The sequence below is a fragment of the Scatophagus argus genome, chromosome 3 (assembly GCF_020382885.2).
Source record: "Scatophagus argus isolate fScaArg1 chromosome 3, fScaArg1.pri, whole genome shotgun sequence".
Lineage (NCBI taxonomy): Eukaryota > Metazoa > Chordata > Actinopteri > Scatophagidae > Scatophagus > Scatophagus argus.
In genome coordinates this window covers 14,486,701-14,506,189 of record NC_058495.1, presented here as the reverse complement: position 1 = coordinate 14,506,189, position 19,489 = coordinate 14,486,701, and the positions used below count along the sequence as shown (strand labels likewise).

At 41.4% G+C, this 19,489-nt stretch overlaps 1 protein-coding gene across 1 annotated transcript; it reads left to right on the top strand.

The window, feature by feature from the left end:
- The first annotated feature begins 998 nt into the window (after positions 1–998).
- Positions 999–19,381, top strand: erbb3a (erb-b2 receptor tyrosine kinase 3a). The gene is made up of 29 exons (XM_046383895.1): positions 999–1,537; positions 8,472–8,629; positions 8,880–9,066; positions 9,435–9,560; positions 9,688–9,753; positions 10,032–10,150; positions 10,499–10,640; positions 10,815–10,928; positions 11,148–11,265; positions 11,424–11,497; positions 11,612–11,702; positions 11,868–11,885; positions 12,479–12,696; positions 12,789–12,921; positions 13,073–13,166; positions 13,355–13,509; positions 13,607–13,660; positions 13,768–13,909; positions 13,989–14,108; positions 14,202–14,300; positions 14,848–15,033; positions 15,158–15,313; positions 15,486–15,561; positions 15,661–15,807; positions 16,740–16,837; positions 16,953–17,135; positions 17,230–17,298; positions 17,385–17,646; positions 18,174–19,381. The coding sequence occupies exons 1-29, from the start codon at positions 1,450–1,452 to the stop codon at positions 18,974–18,976; spliced, it is 4,296 nt and encodes a 1,431-aa protein (XP_046239851.1). The 5' UTR covers positions 999–1,449; the 3' UTR covers positions 18,977–19,381.
- The last annotated feature ends 108 nt before the right edge of the window (positions 19,382–19,489 follow it).

Sequence of the window (19,489 nt, the reverse complement as noted above, 5' to 3'; positions counted from 1 at the left end):
ACGTTGTAGTTTATCTTCTTCAGCTTATTCACATGCTGTCACCAAAAATCACACGGGTTAGCGTGACACAAAATGCCTGTTTTGTGATCACCACGGTCTGAGGCTGGATTGAGGACTTTTGTTGCACGTCGTCCACACTTTCACACTCTCTCCACAGTCCCAATCTGTCTTGACTGTCAAACTTTCAAAACGCTGCATCATCTGTGGTTGAAGGTTTCTGGACTCGCTGGCAACACTGAAGTGATTACGAAAGCTCTGTTGTGTAAATGGACATAATGACTGGGGGCTGTTTAGTGAATTGCTGCCTTAAGCACAGTTTTGGTGGGACTACATACACACCACATGCACAGCAAATCACAGTTTTTCTTTTTAATTTTGGTTTGCTGCATGAGAAAATTTTCCCTGTAATTTTTTTGGGAACATTATTACATTTAATTGTTTAATTCCTCAAGTCTAGACTTAAAATGAAGTAATGAAGCGACTGCTGTCATTTCCATTGCTAAACTTTGGAAGAGTTTACCTCTTAGCATAACATGATCCCATTCGGCTGAATTCTTTCCTCGAAACAGATTTTTTAAGTGTTATTTCTGTTCTGTAAATTCAGTTTGGCTGCTCTTGTGTATTGTTCTGTCTGCTTGATATTTAATTCTATCTTATCATGAAGCACTTTGTAGGCCTATCTTTGTTTTTGAACGCATATGTGAATAACTTGTGCATATTCATGCTGGTGGACCTTCACGTTTCCCCCGGTGACCCCATGTTTAAAAAAATGCCTCAAATGTGCCCTCTTGGATGCATTCCTAGTTGATAAACAATGACAAAGTGTCATCTTGGAACAAACATGATGGACTGCCTTCATTTGTGAACAAAACATGATAGCTGCGCCCTCTGGGTGAACGTGTATTTGGAGATGATGTTGATAAGTTGATGTTGATAAGTGACTCCTGAATGCGTCCTTCCGTGTTTGCTAACGCATCTTTCAAGGTGTTCAAGGTTTCCATTTGGTTTCCAGGCTTTGCCGGGAAATACTCGCGCTGTGCAGCCGTATGGCCGCAGGCAGGGCCCTCCCACATAAATCAGAACAGCAGGAAGAGACGCTCCTGCAGCTGATTGGCTCCGCGCTGCGCTCCAATCACTGGGCTGTAGTGATTCCTCTCACACAGACCGGAGCGGGCGGCTTGTAAAGTTGCGGTTTAGTTAAATGACACACAGAGAAAACACCAACAGGTTTTCAGCACAGGTTGGATTTACTTCTCCATTTGAGTGCCTGAAGAAGACGAAGGAAAGGAATAAGAAACAATTTGGATTAACTCAACCAGACTGCTGCTTATAAATGGACTCTGTGGGATTGAGACGACAGTTTTTAACGAGAAAAGGACAAATCTCTTCTTATTAATATGATTACTGTGTTTATTTGAAACGCCACCAGCTTTAATAAATTGAGTGAGGATGACCGCCCTCATGAGGAAGGTGCAGCAGGTGCTGTGCGTACTGCTGCCGTGTGCTCTCCAGCTCTGTAGCGCACAGACACAAGAAGGTGGGCTCACACACACACACACGCACACACACACACATACACACCCGCACACACACAAGATAAAGATCAACTTTAATTTCCAGTTTTCAAGTAACCCAGATCTATCATGGACGGTGCACTTTTGACAAATCCCTTCTAACACCTGGATTAGAGTTGCATACTACACCAGGTGCTCTGATGTACGAAAACACCTGTCCTACCTCACAAACCTCAGACACAAGAACCTGTTTCGCACACGTAAAACTTGTTTGCTGTGAGTCACCTGCACCTCTCCCACGAATCTGTGTGTGCTTTATCACGGTTGTCTCAATTGTTTCAAGGTTTTGCGACATCGGAGCCCAACCTTTTACTGCCTGTTGACTGACAACCGCAGCCTTTGCAAAGAAAACTTTACCTCTGACATGTTCAAATATCAGTTTTCTCAGTATAGTCAGCGGTGGGAGAAGTGTTCAGATGTAAAATGGCAATACCGTCATTTATAAATACTTTAATGGAGGGCAAACGTTCTGCTTTAAGTAGTAAAAGTATACAAGTAGCAGCAAAATGTACTCATAGGTGAGATGAATGGTCCCTATCGGTTTTATTATATTATAGGTTTATAACTATTTTAATGTTGTAACTGGTTGAAGTGAAGCAAATTTGTCAAGTGTGTCTCTTTTAGAAACTGATCACATGTGCATGTGGCCATTATGTTCATTAGGCAGTAATCGTTCTCCAGATTAATGGGTTAGTCTTCTGCTCCATGAAATATCAGAAAACAGTGACAAACAGCCTCGCAGTTGAGAAGCTTGAATGTTTGGTACATGTGCTTTAAAAATGAAACACTTCATCTAAACAGTCACAGGCTAATTTGGGGTTGGAGGACTGACTGAGTAATCCACAGATTGTTTCAGCTCTGGTATGTAACTTTGACTGAAATAAATGTAGTGAATTTAAAAAAAAATGCAACATTTCCCCCTGAAAAGTAGAGAAGTGAAAGTAGAAAGTAATAAGGTAGAAGAACATCAAAATTGTACTTGGGTAGTAGAAGTTCAGTAAATGTACTTAGTTACTTTCCACTAGTGAGGGCAGTGATGTGTTTGAGGCAGAGAGAGGTGTTGTGATTTGAATCACTGTGACGCTCGGTGAACTTTGACCTGGTGCTCCTCTTGCTGTCACCTTGTGGCAGGCGAACGAAGTGACACTCTGAGTTCGAGAAAAACAAAAGTGAACTTGAGATCATCGATCTTCAGGTAGCTGATGCTCAGGTGACGGAGCCACTCGGTATAAAACATATTACATGTCATCTCAGTGCTTCGTGAGTGCTACAGTCTTTATGAAGAGACGAGTTATGTTAGGTCGGTGTTATGTATGTGTTCAGAGTTATTTCTACTGATCAAGTCCTAAGAAAGATTCAAACTAAAGACAATTTCAGGAATTTATTTTGCTGTCACTCATCAGTCATCAGGATTTGAGTCATCTGTTGAATGGGATTCTGTTTTGTAGTGAGCAGGCAGTCGGTCCTGGACGTGAAAATATATGTTGCATGTGAGGTTAACTGGCCAGTCATGATAGAACGACTGATGGAATAATGGGGTGTCGGGCGGGAGCCAGTTGTCATTTTAGATTTTTGCCACATTTTTCTGCAAGTAACACACATTTTTAAACGTATTTGTAAGCACCTAAAACATAAGTGTGACTCACATAACTCAAACATGTTCACCTTGTAAGTAAACACCACAAGTATGGTGAGCTTGTGCCAATTCCACATACATGAAGGGCAAGGGAATTTTAATTCCACAAATATCATCATCATGACAAAAGAGCTATTTTAATTTCTCAGGTGTTAAGTATGTGATGTATCTTCTTGACACATCACCGATGTGACGTGTCTGACATCACATCTTTTAAGAAAACAACAATAGAAGGTGCCTATTCAGATTGCTTCTGTACATTTACAAGTGTGACATCCAAATAACTGATGTGTCAATAAACAAATATGCTGTCGTTCCTGTTGCTGAAGATAAGCAACATGACGAGCAGCTCTGGCCTCAGTCTGCGGTCCTGCACACTGGAAGGAAATTAAAAAAATCCTCCAGTTGGTTTGTACACAACCTCTGGCTGTGGACCAGCGAGTGCTCCATGATATCAAATAGTTCATGCGCTCAGGTGTCTGCCTTTGTGTTCGTGTGCTTTTGTGTGTGTGTGTGTGTGTGTGTGTGTGTGTGTGTGTGTGTGTGTGTGTGTGCATGCTCACTTGCCTGGTATGCAGTAATCTCTGGCTATCTTGTGCCAAGTTTCTGTTTACCTCATCGTCTCAACCGCTTTATTGAGCTTGTTTGTCTCCTCCTCCCTCTTTTCTTTTCTTTCTTTCTTTAACTCTCTTCTTTCTGAGTATTGAAACCCTGGTAACAGATGAATGAAAATAACAGCTGAACCTGATCCATGTTATGTTTTTCCTCATGTGTTGGGTTACACTTTAGCGCAGAGGACAATGACAGCATTTAGCTTTAAGTTCCTGTGCAGTGTATGACAGTAATGCCACAGACATGCTGCAGTATTTACGAAGGGCCACACAGGGACTGAAGTGTCAGCGCAGACACATCTTAATGCACTGTGACTCTTGTGTTGCACTCTTTCAAAGTAGGGCCATTGTGTGCATGTGTTGACTCTAAACCCTCCACCCTGTTCATTTTTTTTCTCCACCATCCATCTGCCATCACTGAAAGTCCTCCTTTGAGAGAGAAAACCCACTCAGCCTGTTGAGATGTTCAGCTTCTGCAGCTGCAGCTTGTGCATTGTCTGTGTGGCTGACATACCATTTCGTCACATACCGTACTGCAAGTGTACATACTGGTTTGCCTCCCTGGCGTGGGCTGTGCACTGTATGCACGTTGCACATACTGTAGCGTATGGAAGTTTGTCAAATGTACATGTTTCACAAGTATTTCCCAGCAGCCAATTCAAATGGTGTAGAATCAACAGCTCTGATAGCACTGAGCTGCTCTAAGGGCTAAACTAAGGTGGGGTAGATATCAACTGACATCATTTCAACTGAATGGCTTTTAATGAACAAAAGTATCTGATAACAAATTGACTGAGACTCAGTCATAGCGATGTGGTAACTCTGAAATCCATAGCTGTGAACGTTAACGAGAGCATATCCTGTGTCATTGAAGGGATACTCCAGTGGTTTCACTTTCAAAGTCGACAGACTTGTAAGAAACGGTCAAAACCGAGTCCAAACTTTTAGGCCCTGTTTGAGCTAAGCTTTAAAAGCACTGGATACAAGACTCCTCTTCACACAGCTCGGCAGAGTGTGTTGTTATGCTGTGTTTGTGTTCTATTGTGAAGACCGTAATTATGAGGAGCCAAGTGTAAAAAAAAAAAAAAGTTAATGTCAGCCTAATTTAAAGTCTGTAATTTCTGACTGCTGTGATATCCCCCACTGGTGAAAATAACAGACATTGTAGTGGTGGAAATCAGCTGCAAAGCCACCAGTTCTGTCAGCTGCATCTAAATAATGCATTAAAGGAATCGTTTGTTTGACAGTTTTGACCAGGTGCGGTGACCTCCTGGAGTTTCCTCTGGTCACCAGGCAACTGCTCAGAGCTAAGAAACAGTGAGGCACAAAACTCACCTGAAAACGATCTTTTATACTTTGGCTACGCTGAGATGCACAACATATAAATTAGTGAGTTGTAGAGGAGGATTGTTTTTCTTAGCAAATATATGATGCACATAGATGTTTTGCCTTGTTTCCAGTCTTTGTGCTAAGCTAAGCTAACAGGCTTTAGCTTCACATACTGCAGATTCTGTGAAAACTATTTTGCCTCCTGAAGTCTGGATAACCCTGACAACATAATTATATGTCCAGGTTTTAAAATATGAAAGTGTCTGAGCCTCTTGCCTCCACCCTAATAACACTGAATGTGTTTGTGTTGCTCAGCAAAATGAAAAATAACTTATAACAAAACAAAAAAACACAATGTCCAGGTTATTCTTGATAATCCACAGACATCGCTGTTGTGAGTAAGACCTTATTTCTGGTAAGGAAGCCTTGAGTAATGTAAACAAAATTCCATTCACCTCTGTTTTATTGCGGCGATGGAAGGACTTTCCAAAGTAGATATTTAAAAATATATTTAAATAAAATCAACAATCAGATAATAGTGGACTGGACTTTACACTAATGTTCAGAGCCAGCTCTTGTGAAAGCAACTTTCTCAGAAAAAACAGTTAAGTGACTCTTATCAGGACTTTATGGACATTGGACATTGTGTCTCTCTCACTCCCTCACTCACAAACACACACACACACACACACACACACACACACACACACACACACACACACACACACACACACACACACACCCTGTGCTTTGACTCCCCTGCTGTACCTTTTAACAATCATTAGCCTTTTTATGCCCTTGTTGATCCTGTTGCTCTGCTGGGCTCGATTTTGTTTCTGATGTCAGGAGATGGAATGTGTTTCTGAGTGTGTGGAGGATACGTAATGAGCATAAGTATGTTTGAGCACACATTCCTCGGACCCAAGTACAACAAAATCAACAGCAACTATGTCGGAGAGATTCATCATAATTATCATCACTGATCTGGTTTGATTGGTTAATGATTATTTCTTGACTGAGGTTTAAGGTTCAGTAAACATAAAACACAAAAACAGTATCCTGAATGAAAACTGTTTTGTGTCAGCTGTCCACAATATATAGATTAATTTTTCAGTGCTTTGAGGACTCCAATTGAAATGTCATTCACCTTCACCACAGAGGCAGAAATCTTAGTGGCAGACAAATAAAATCAAAACCAAAATCCCAAATTATTAACATGGTGAAAGGAAGTGAGAAAGTGTATTTTTTTTTCATGTCTTTAAACATGCAGATTTGCAGATATTCAAATAAAACACTGAGATATGGGACTGATGTTGGCCGACAAAGTCTGACTCACAGTTGGGTTTTCCAGTTCACTGTAAAGGTGTCAGATGTGTTTGAGGTCGGGGCTGTGCACATGTGAATCAAGCTCTTCCAGACAAAATTTCTGACAACATTTCTCTATGGATCTCGCTGACTTAAACTGCTGCCCCACATTTAGAAGCTCACAACTATTTAAAACATAATGAAAAAAACCCTGACCAAAAGTATGTGGACATACTGTGTATGTGACAATGGGCACAATACATAAATACTGTATTTTTGTATAAAGTACTGATACCTATGACACTGAAAAGCAACAGTTGTGTTAAATTCTCTGTCCTCTCTGTCCTTCCCTTTCTTCCATTTTCTTTCTGTCGCTTCTCTTGTGTCTGACATTTGAATAGCAAAGCAGCCTTCAAGTGACGTTGAATGGCTGAACTCCCACACACCATAAACAAGGCTTTGTGTATTTGTCTCAGAGATGTACATGCCCAGTACACAATGCCCAGTTTGTTTCGCACTGTTACAGTACATTCATTGAGATTGTGTGAGCAAAACACACAGTGGCTTGTAGTAAGTGGGATAAAACACTCTTTGTAAGGACTTAGTCTTTTGCCCCATAAATGATTTAATAGAACATGCATAGTTTTATTATGTTATGTGATAGCATTGTGTGAACATCAGTGGATGTTTTTCTTTTTGTGGTACTATATCCCAGTGCGGCTAACTGCCTTATGATACGTAAAATGTCTTGCCATCAATGGAAGACAGTTTGCTAAATGATAAAGTTGATGTGATTCTGTAGTTTTCTTATTGACAGCAGTTGTAGTATTTGGCCCCAGAGCTCCACTTTGTAATAAGCATGTACATATTTTGAAGTGGATCACAAGGAGAGCCTAAATCTTCACATCAGGTCTGGGCTAGCCTCTGTTACAGCTTCCATAACTCAGAACAGCACCTTCAGGATTTCTTTCATCAGTCTTGCTGAACTTAAAAAGCGTGTTCCTAGGAGCTACTTTCCAAGAACCTGAGGAAGCTGAAACCTTAGTGATTGCAAACAAAGTTAATCAGCAGTTGCTTTGGGAAAAAAATTGCAGCTGCCATGAAAATTTAGGACCAAACATCTGTCATGGTTGGTCGGTTTTGTCCAAATCCATAAAATTCATCAAACGACCTTTTCTCTTCTCCAACTTTTTATTTGTAAACTCTGCTGTCTACAAAGCTGCTGTCTCTCTCTTTGGCTGTTATTACAAACATGTCTGAACTAACCACGAACCTTTGACTCATCCATGGACAAGCCTCTTTTTGGAAATGGTCCTTATTTAGGGCGGCTTTCATAAATCTTGATTAAATCAATGACTGTCCTAAAATATATGTAGTGAGCCCCACATTGTGCTGCTGAGGTGGGCTCTGGTCCAAGTATGGGATTTTTTGTTGTTAGCATAGCTACAATTGTACAATTACAATTAGTTTTTCTTACTTTGGAAAAAGAAATTCTGGTTTCATTTTGGTTCTCTATATACTTTAATTTTTAAATGAAGCCTACAGAATTTCCTGAAAGAGTTGGACACTGTAGTTTGTATTAAACAGTACTACAGTACAGTACTAGGTGTAAATGGTGTATTTGTAGGTGTATTTCTTGGTGTCTATTCTCACCAGTGGATTAATACACATTTGGTGATCTACTGAGTATAAATAGACCTTTTTCACAGCTACCCTTCTAATGTGCAATAGTCAGGTAAACACAGGTGTTATCAGTGATACTAATTGAGGCTTCATTCAGTTCAGGTCAAACACAGTCAGGGTTTGTTTGCTGTTGTTTTGCATCTTGGCCCACTGAAAAGGCTCTGCTACACTACTTTGAATGAAACATTAATTGATTTCAATAATTAAACCACTTCATGTGAAAAAGGTGTGTTTCCAGCAGCATGGTTGTGTATGTGGGAGCCACCATGAAAAAGACTACAGTTCCCATGTTAATGAGACAACACTCATTGACAAGAATTCCTTCTTTTCCAGTGGTCGTTTGCTCTGGCACCCAGAACGCCTTGAGCACAACAGGTAATCCAGAGATCCAGTACAACCTGATGAAGGACATGTACAGTGGCTGTGAGATTGTGATGGGCAACCTTGAGATTACCATGATGGGGCACAGCAGAAACTTCTCTTTCCTGCAGGTGAGGTTTTTGAACATCTGGATGTATCACAAAAACAAGTCTGTAAAAAGCAGATTGCCGGTACTCCTTCCACAGATCTACAGTAAATGTGTCACTGAGAAGAACTGCGTGGTAACCAGTCCAGACAAGGAGCCAGAAGCAAAACAAGTTGTTTGTCACTGTCTGTGGGTGATGAGCTCATCTATGTCCTGCTCCAAGTCCTTTTCTTTACAATTGTTCTTTCTCATCTCATTCTTTTTTAACCCGGCAGTCTATCAGAGAGGTGACGGGCTACATCCTGTTCGCCATCAACGAGTTCAACCGCCTTCCTCTGGACCACCTGCGTGTCATCAGAGGCACCGCACTGTACGAGGACCAGTACGCTCTGGCTGTGATGATCAACTATCAGAAGGATGGGCAGTATGGCCTGCAAGAACTGGGCCTGACACACCTTACAGGTACACAGAAAGTCACTCGGTTAGTGTGTTTAAGTGTGGGAGGTTGGGAAGGGAGCAGATAAGAGTCTGATCTGGAGGTGACACTGTTGGTTACTGTTGGAGCTCTCACACCCACACAGTGCAGCCACACCTTTAGAGCACCGGTCGTCAGAGAGCGGCGGCGGTGTGCGCAGCCACTGTGATGTGACGTCCGTGGAATGTCTCATGCACTCAACTGCTCAACTGTCAAAGTAACATGAGCTGCAGCACATTATACTGAGTTTGTATGTGCTGTAGTAAACAGTGAATAGCAGAGTTTGATAGGATGAGTCATGGGCCTGCTCGGGCTTGCTGTGCTAAATGTCTAAATGTTTGTGTGCTGCCCACAGAGATACTGGAGGGAGGAGTCAAGATCATCCAGAATAAGTACCTGAGCTACGCCCCGCAGGTGAACTGGCTGGACATAGTGAAGGATGGATCAGCTCATATTATGATTGAGGACAACGGACCTGAAAGTGAGCAGGAAGGACAACACTCAAACATATAAGCATATAGGCATATATATCAGTTGCCTTCAGTTTAATTGTTAGATTTTGAATTCTGTAAAAATCTGCACCTGCTGATTGTAACATTCTATCTTAGAGCCTTGTAACGAAGCATGTGGAAACGTCCCATGTTGGGGTCCAGGAAATGACACGTGTCAAATCTGTGAGTGACGTCAGCATCCCTTTGTTTTCCCGTACATCAGCTCAGTCCTGTACCGCAGTGATCACCAGATAAATGTTGTGGCACTGGAGTGCTTTTAAATATTTATTAGGCCATTTGAAATAACTTCTTACAACCATGGTGTTTTTTAAATGAAAAAGTTGCATGTGTGTATGAGTGGGCAAGGAGAGTACAAAGACAAAGAAACCTAGCAAGATTTTGTTAGAAAAGGCTGGGAGTTGCTGCAAACTAACAACTTAATACACTCAACTTTTTTTCAGTGACAAAGACTGTGTGTGCCCCTCAGTGCAACGGCCGGTGTTTCGGTCGAAACCCAAGTGAGTGTTGCCACATTGAGTGTGCTGGTGGCTGCACTGGACCCCTGGACACGGACTGCTTTGTGAGTGCACAGCCTCAGTAGGCCTTTCTAACATTCTGACATGTCACAGTATAAAAAGCGCAAAATGTAAATAATAAAAATCAACAAATCATCAAATAACAAAATCAACGATGGCTGAATTCCATTTAGTTGCCTCAGGGTCTCAGGGTCTTGCTGTTGTTGGGCCACATTGTAACACTGTCACAGATTACTGGGAGATACAACAGAGCCAGCATTAATGTTATTAGTAAAATGCGTGCTTTTCCTACCATGATGAGTCAAAATAGCTGTCTGAGATACAAATACACCAATGGACAAAACACGTCTATGAGCTGTGGTGCTGATTCAGCTTTATGTGATGTTTTACAGGCCTGCAGGAACTTCAACAACTCGGGCTCTTGCGTACCTCTGTGTCCCCAGACCCTCATCTACAACAAGCACACATTCAAACTGGAACCCAACCCCAATGCCAAGTACCAGTATGGGTCCATCTGTGTGGCACAGTGCCCCAGTGAGTCCCCACACATGCTGCTTTATACACACATGCTCACAGAGTTTTTCCTCTCCTGATATCATCAATGCAGTTTTTATGTTTGTACAACATATTTTCTTCATCATTCAAACCTTTTCACAAAGCACCAGTCGCTGGTCATTTATTCAGGCCAATTTGTGTTTTATTTTCCAGCAAACTTTGTGGTGGATGGCAGCTCATGTGTGAGCAGTTGCCCATCTGACAAAATGGAAGTGGAGAAAAATGGAGTGAAAAGATGTGAACCCTGTGGAGGCCTCTGTCCAAAAGGTATCTTTTACTTAAGAAAAAGTTGTAAGTAGTGTTGCAGTAGTGCAAGTAAAAGGTTCAGCATTCAAAGGTACAGTAAATATTCCACATGCAGATGTGCAGTGCATTAATGTGTAAGCAGCTGGATGAAAATGTGTCTGCAGTCTGCAAAATCTACCTTTGCTGCTTGACTTCATAGATCGCCGTCATTTTCTTCCTCCTCTTTATCTTCCTTCCCAGCTTGCCACGGCACAGGAAGTCCAACAAGACAAACTGTTGATGCAGTCAACATTGACAGTTTCATAAACTGCACTAAGATCCAGGGCAGTCTGCACTTCCTGGTGACTGGGATCGAAGGGTAAACTCATAACAGCTGCCGTTTGTTTTAATAAGATATGAATGATAGAGCTTTTACTCTATTTAATTGGTTAAAAGGTATTTATTTCATCTGTGTTTTTTTATGTTTCTTGCCATTGGCCTTCATATTTTCCTCTTTTTTTTTCTTTCTCTTCAAAGTGATGTTTATAATGACGTACCACCCCTCAATCCTGAAAAACTCAAGATCTTCAACACCGTGAGGGAGATTACAGGTGTGTGTGTGTGTGTGTGTGTGTATGTGTGTGTGTGTGTGTGTGAGTTTAATGTCATGTCACAGTGTTTGCATGCTGGCTAAAGCATCTAAATCACAAGGTCTCTAATTTCAGACATCCTCAGTATCCAGTCGTGGCCTGAAAACATGTCTGACCTGTCAGTCTTCTCCAACCTGCAAACAATTCAGGGCAGAGCACTTTACAAGTGAGCAGTTGTTTTTGTTTTTTTCTCTTCCTTGTTCTAACATTGTTTTTCGTGGTTGATAAGGTCATACCACTATCATGTTGTTGCATCTTTTTCTGCACTGCTAAACCTTCATGTGAATCTGACTGTTTTTTGGTATCTTGTATCTCTCTCTTCCCTTGTTAGAGGAGTGAGCTCTAAAAGGTACAGTAAATATTCCACATGCTCACCCACATCCACCTCTGGCTGTGCAAAATCTCAGTTTAAAAGCATTTTTTTTTTCTGGTTTAGATATTTTTATTCTGTGTTATATTATGATCAAGGGCATATTCAGTACTGGGACTGTGTGATTGAGTTGGTGGTGGGCACAAATCTTTAATGAATGCACAATTTTCTTGCATGCTTTATCTAATATAAACTGGTATTTGGCTGCAAAATTTTAGAATCTGAAATGGTGGTGGTATTTTATGGAGGAAAAGAAAGACCATGAAGACTGTAGAATTGTACATTGACAGTTTAAACGGATTTGTCTGGTTTGTATTCTTCTTCGTATTCCTCATAGATCTGAATATGAATATTTAAAATTTATACTTTCTGTTTGAATTTGGGATCTTTAAAAAAAAATAACATATTTAATATGGTTTAACATGTATTTGAAAATGCAAAACACGGACCTACGGTAACTTCTGAGAAATTTTGCAGAATTCAAACTTCACAAATTCAGAAAGTCAAAGTAATCATAGTAAGTCAGTAAACATGTCATTTCTTATAATTTTACTCACTTCCTGTTATTTCAGGGGCTACTCTCTTATGGTGGTGAGGATCCCCTCCTTGACCTCCCTGGGGTTACGCTCGCTGCGGAAAATGAATGACGGCGGTGTCTACATAACGGGAAACAAGAAGCTCTGCTACCATGACACTGTCAACTGGACTCGTATCTTGAGCAGCAGCTCCCGCCCGCAGCGACGCCAGAAACACATTGATTTGAAGGAGAACAAACCAAGAAATGACTGTGGTGAGAGGGGGCGGATCATTTGTAACCAGCTCCCTTGTCGGTGTTGATGATGATGATGATGCAGCAATTTTTTGATCTGTTTGTGTCTGCAGTTAATGAAGGACATGTGTGTGATCCCCTGTGCTCCACTGATGGATGCTGGGGTCCAGGGCCAAACCAGTGTGTGTCCTGTAAGAAATATAACAGGGGAGGAACTTGCGTGCCAGACTGCATGTTCTTAACTGGGTTAGTCTTTACAAAACAATTAATAATATGAATGTAATAATGACAGCATTTGTTTTTATGTGAGTAATGTTTGCTGTGGTCTAGCTGTCCAAAGCGTTTCAATCTTATCTGCAGTCTTTTGAAAGTGAATAACTTTTCGCCCTGAATGCAGGGAGCGGCGGGAGTTTGCTACTGAGTCAGGGGAATGTATGCCATGTCACCCTGAGTGTAAGGTCCAGGAAGGGAAGCAGACCTGCACAGGCCCGGTAGGATATTCTCTGTTCTCTTTGGGTGTGTTGCTGCCACCTGGAGGGGGTTACAGTGAACGTGATTACACTCGATTATATTACCACCGACTTTGAACAATTTCTTTCTCTTTATGAGTTTCTGTGTGCTTTGTTTTTTGTGCGATTTGCTTTTGTCTGTCAACTGAACGGTCCCTCCATCTTTTAAGGGAGCAGATCAGTGTGTAGCGTGTGCCAGCCTGCAGGATGGTCCACACTGTGTCTCTTCCTGTCCTGAGGGTGTGATGGGAGGGGAGGAAGTCATCTTTAAGTACCCCAACAAGCAAGGCCGCTGTGAACCATGCCACATCAACTGTACCCAAGGGTAAGGAATGAGTAGAGCGCTCTCTCTCTCTCTATGCATTCATATCTATGTTGGTGTTTATTTCAAATTTACCTTCTTTGCTGTGTTTCATGTTTAGGTGCTACGGTCCCAGAATTCGAGACTGTGTTGGGTCGCCTCGGTACATTTCGGGGTAAGTTGCACCTCTCAATATGGCATCTTTTTAAATAGTTCAGACCATTTGATTCAGTGTTCAAGTGTTGACAATGTAGCATCTTTTCTTCCTTTTCACGTCATTAGACAAACGACCACAGCCATTGTACTGGGAGTGATTGCCCTTCTCTTCGCTTCATTCTCTATTTTCGTGCTGACTGTTCTGTACCGTCGAGGTCTTGCCATTCGTCGCAAGCGAGCTATGAGGAGGTACATGGAGAGCGGAGAGGTCAGTCAGAGTCTTGTCTTCATGATGCTGCTACGCTTCAGTAAAATTTGTTTCTGACATAAGCTCTATGTGCCTACAGACCTTTGAACCTCTGGATCCTGGAGAGAAAGGGGCAAAAGTTCATGCTCGGATCTTGAAGCCCACAGAGCTGCGTAAGATCAAGTTGCTGGGTAATGGAGTGTTTGGATCAGTCCATAAGGTAGATATAAAGTGATGACTGTCTATACAAACCTCTTGCACATTTGATGTTCATTTAACAAATTATGAATCTGTCTCATTCTTTCCTTCACAGGGCATATGGATACCAGAGGGTGATACAGTGAAGCTTCCTGTGGCTATAAAGGTGATTCAGGATCGTTCTGGGAGGCAGAACTTCAGTGAGCTGACAGATGTAAGAAAACATGCCTGTTTTCCTTTGTGTATCGAATAATCACTGACGGTAGGCTTGAACTGTAGCTCTGAAATGTTTTGTAGCTTTTGTCTTTATACGGTTGACTTGGATTGAGCGAATTCCTTTGGAAAGAGTTGTGCAAATACAAATAGCATGCCAAAACTTACCTAAAGAAACCCAAAGCACTGCTCTGCTATTGGCCTGTATGTGAAGTAACCATTTAACAACATAGCATACCAGTAAAAGTAGCATATTAAGAGATTAACTGGCCATGAGAGGATAATTTATTTGTAATTTGTTGAGACATCTATTATGTTTGTGACATTATAAAGATGTATATGGGCCTTTTTGATGTTGTCATGATGTCTTAAAATGAATTGTAGCTGCTGTGAGTCCAAGCTGACAACAGAAGCAATCTTCAAACTTTTCAGAGCAGAAATTGTCAAACCTACAAAAATTTAATATTTGATGTCTAAATAATAAAACGATTAAAGGCTGACCTTTGATTTAAAAATCCTCAATGATTGAACCTACATGTTTACTACAGCACATGATGATGATGGGAAGCTTGGACCATGCAAACGTTGTCAGGATCCTTGGCATCTGTCCGGGAGACAGCCTGCAGCTCGTCACCCAGCTCAGCAGTCAGGGCTCCCTGCTGGAGCACATCAGGAACTGCAAGAACAAACTCAGCCCCCAGAGGCTCCTCAACTGGTGTGTTCAAATCGCAAAGGTAAAGGGCCAACCTTAGGTTTTATTTTGTTTTGTTGTTTTTGTGCATATGAGGACTATTTCTTTACATATCTATTCAGCTGACAGATCAGGAACTTAAAAGCATTGTTGTCCTCTCTCATCAGGGTATGTATTACCTGGAGGAGAACAAGATGGTCCACAGGAACCTGGCCGCCAGAAATGTACTCCTAAAGAATAACTACATAGCCCAGATCACAGACTACGGCATTACAGACCTGCTTTACCCTGATGACAAGAAGTACTTTTACAATGAGGGCAAGGTGTGTAGCCTGGCAAAAAAAAGATACAATAAACAAATCCACTCAGTAAAATGATCAAGGTTCATTCAGAGAGTCTTCATGATTAATCTATTGTGCACACTGTGAGACATTGCTCTTGTTTACTCACATTCACTGACCACTGAGGTAATCAATAGTTACATTTTCTGTTTAGGCGACAATCAAATGGATGGCCTTAGAGAGCATCTTGTTTCGCAGATACACGCATCAGAGTGATGTCTGGAGTTATGGTGAGTTTTAGTAAACCTTACAAGATGTGGAGGTGCGGATGTCTGGGCTGCACCAGATGTGCTGTTTTATGCCACACTAAACCTGTTGCCTTCATCCAGGTGTGACCGTATGGGAGATGATGTCCTATGGAGCAGAGCCATATGCTACGATGCGTGCACAGGAAGTTCCTGATCTGCTGGAAAAGGGCGAGCGCCTGTCTCAGCCTCAGATTTGTACCATTGATGTCTATATGGTCATGGTCAAATGTGAGTGTCTTCTGTCCCTTTTTTAAATATACGCTTTTTAACCATGCTAGCAGCATTGTAACCAGTCATGGAATGCAGCTAATTACATTTAATTGATACTGTGCTTAAGTACAATTTGAAGTACTTGTACTTTTACTTGAGTATTTCCATTTTTGGGGCTACTTCATACTTCTACTCCAAAAATGCCATCCTTGTTATTACATTTATTTGAGTAAGTTTTAAGTTTAGTTACTAGTTACTTTGCATTCTGCATCAGAGTCAAAGAAAGTCTCTGCTTAAATTAATTTATTTTATCAGCAACTGGATTAAAAAAAAAAAAATTAATTTGAAAATTGCTGATTATCAGATCCAATGATCAGTTGGGCTGTTAAAGGGTCATAGTTTACGGTATATACATAGGTGTAAATACCTGTATAAATTACTTCAGTTGTACTTTTGATCTTAAGTGCACATATTGCCAGAAAATTATTTTTGATACTTAAGCACATTTAAAATCAGATAGTTTAAGACTTTTAATCAGTACTGAGTATGAGTGACTTTCACTTTTACCAAAATTATATTTCTGCAGAATATCTTTACTTTTATTCAAGCCTGACTTTTGGTTACTTCTTACAACACCTCAACAAACGCAAAATTTACATTTTTGACACTGAAATGATAAAATATTTCATGAAATTAGGTATAGACATATCCCCTCAGGACAAAATTTAATTTCTCCTATAATTTGCTTTATAAGAAAATATTGGCAAGCATAATGACCTTCTCTTCAACCTCAGCCATACTTTATATTTAGATCTAGTTTGCAAATGTTAACATCCTAATGCCCTAAATTAAGATAGTGAACATGATTACCTACTTAAGATTCTTTTTGTGGTGCATTAAATCTCCATAGACATGAGTAGGCAAACAATGTTTTTTGTTTTAATTTCCAGGCTGGATGATCGATGAGAATATCCGTCCCACATTTAAAGAGCTGGCAAATGAATTTACCAGAATGGCTAGAGACCCACCTCGCTACCTGGTGATCAAAGTAAGGAAGGCTGCTAGCAGCACTCATTTTCTTCTGTGGACACAAGCTTCCTGATGACTGTGGAGTAAAAACATACATGCAGTACATTCATCTATGTCTTACCTCTGTCCACCAGGAGGACTGTAGCCAGCAGGACACAGCCCCAGATGAGATTGCCCAGCGCAGTGCAGACCTAGATGACCTGGATGATATAGACACAAAGCTGGTAGAGCAGGAGGATGATGGCATAACTCCAGCCCCTCGCTACTTATCTCAGTCCAGGAGTCTCAGTCGCCTGTCAAAGATGGACACTCACAGAGTAATAGTCACCACTTTCTGTCAAGTTTGTGCTCGGAAAGGCTTTTTCTGTCACCTCTTGGATCTAAATTTCACCTCTGTCTCTTCTTGTAAAGGTGGTTCTGGCTTCATCAAACGTGGCTGGATACCTGCCAATGACCCCAGGTGTTGACAACTCAGTACAGGTAGCTAAAACATCAGCGTCATCCTAGTCTACATTCTAAGTGTTGTCATTTTACTAACACAGGTCTGATTTGGTGGTTTTCCACAGGCCACGTGGCAGTCGCGCTCTCGACTAAACTCGGCACGCACAGTGTCTGAGAGCTCGGAGGGCTGCGGCACGGCAGTGGAGCTGGAGATGTGCGAGGAATTTTCTCTGGCAGGGAGCCTGAAGAGGCGACGTCATCGTGAGGACAGCGCTTACATGTCACAGAGGGACAGCATGTCCGGTGGGCCACCAGAGACTCCATCACCAGAGATAGAGGAAGAGGACCAGAACGGATACGTGCTTCCTGGAGACAGCCCAGAGAGAGGTAATAGCATCATTCTTATTTGTTGTGTATTGAAATTATATTGCCAATTACATGGCCATAACAATCTTTCCTTGAAAATGGGTTACAAGATGCCTGGTTCAGTTCTGCTGTGTCACACAAAACTGTAATGTTTTCTTCAAAGTTTTGACCTAACACATTATTTTGAGACCACTAAAGGAACTGAGTACAGGATCAACTACCAGCTTTTCATCGTGTGCCATGTCACATCTATTTGTAAAATATTGCCTTCTTGCTTAAAAGATTGGCAGGACATAGACACTTATTTGCTTTCTTGAAGAGAGTTTGATTAGAAGATCGAGAGTAGTATTGTATTCTTAGTATTCTTCTCATGTACTCTTCACAAGAAAACAAGCAAGCACATTTTCCAGTATATCAGAGTATCCCCTTAATATTTCTTGCAAGAGTGGTGACTTTAACCAAAAAAAAGGTACAGCGATAATGTTTTTGGATTATATATTCATCAGATGATACAAACTCAAATGATCATTTTTTTCTTTTATTTTCAGATACCCTACTTTCCACATCTCGAGCCACTTCGGGCAGGATCAGAAAGTCTCGTTCCATTGGCCTGCTGGATGATGCAGAAAATGAAGAGTATGAATACATGAACAAGCAGACGTGTGTAACACCCGTCTCACCTCCCAGGCACAACAATCACTGGCTGAAGTCGAACAAGAAGCGCACCTCCTCTGTATCATCACACACAACAGCGTGTTCAGGTGACACCACTCCATCGGTGGAGGTCAGGGGAAGTCACACAAGGAGCAATCACAACTCTGATTCAGAGCAGCAGGGATCTAATCAAGTCCAATATGAATACATGGACATCAGGGGCAGTGAGAAAGACGAAAGCCCTACAGCACATAACTTCCCTCCTCCTCCACCTCTGACACCAGAAAGGATTGACAGAAGGTTGGATGAGGAGGGCAAGGAGGAAGAAGAGGAAGATGAATATGTGGAGGACAGTAACTATCATTACACAAACAGACAGCCGAAGCTGCGACAAGCTCTTCAAGACAGGAAGGAGCTGAAGATTCAGGGGGGGGACGAGGGCGAGGTGTATGAGTACGAGGACATGGACTGCTTTGCTATTGGGAGGCATGGAGATGTAGTAGTGTACCAGAATGTGCAGACGGAAGGGGCGCGAGCAGGAGGGAGCACGGAGGCACATCGATCTGGGTTTGAACCCTATGTAAAAGTGCGAGCAGGAGTCGGGGTCGGGGAACCAGCAGCTGGTGACAGATCTTTTGACAATCCAGACTACTGGCACAGTAGGATGTTTTTGAAGCCCAAAGCAGTGCCTACATGAAGATAAATGTTTTATATCTCATGAACTTTCCTCTGGGACATATTCATGAAGGAAAAAGGGAAATGCAGTCCAAAGCCCTGGCAATAATGTAGCCTATGACACAATCTCAAAAACCCAGCATGTGTGACTTTCGTTGTTATTGTTACAGGATGACGTTATATGTCTTGTATTTAGGCCTGTGATTTGGGGGCATTTCCAGACATAACAGCTCTGAGCGTTGAAAATACAAACAGATATGAACAGAGTGCAAGCTATATATTTTTCTGTTTACATTTTTAAATGAACAAAGTTTGTATTTGAGACCAAATTCATTTGTTTGTATTTGTTGATGTTGATTTTTTGAGATCTCTTTTAATGGTGATATATGAAATACATTTTCTACTTAATAAAAATATTTTGAAACACCCTTTTTTCTGACATGCTACTATAGCAATATGTACTGTACTGTTCATAGTAAATGTAATTTAAATACGTTTTCCATTTTGGCCATTATGGGGCAAACAAACCTTGTGA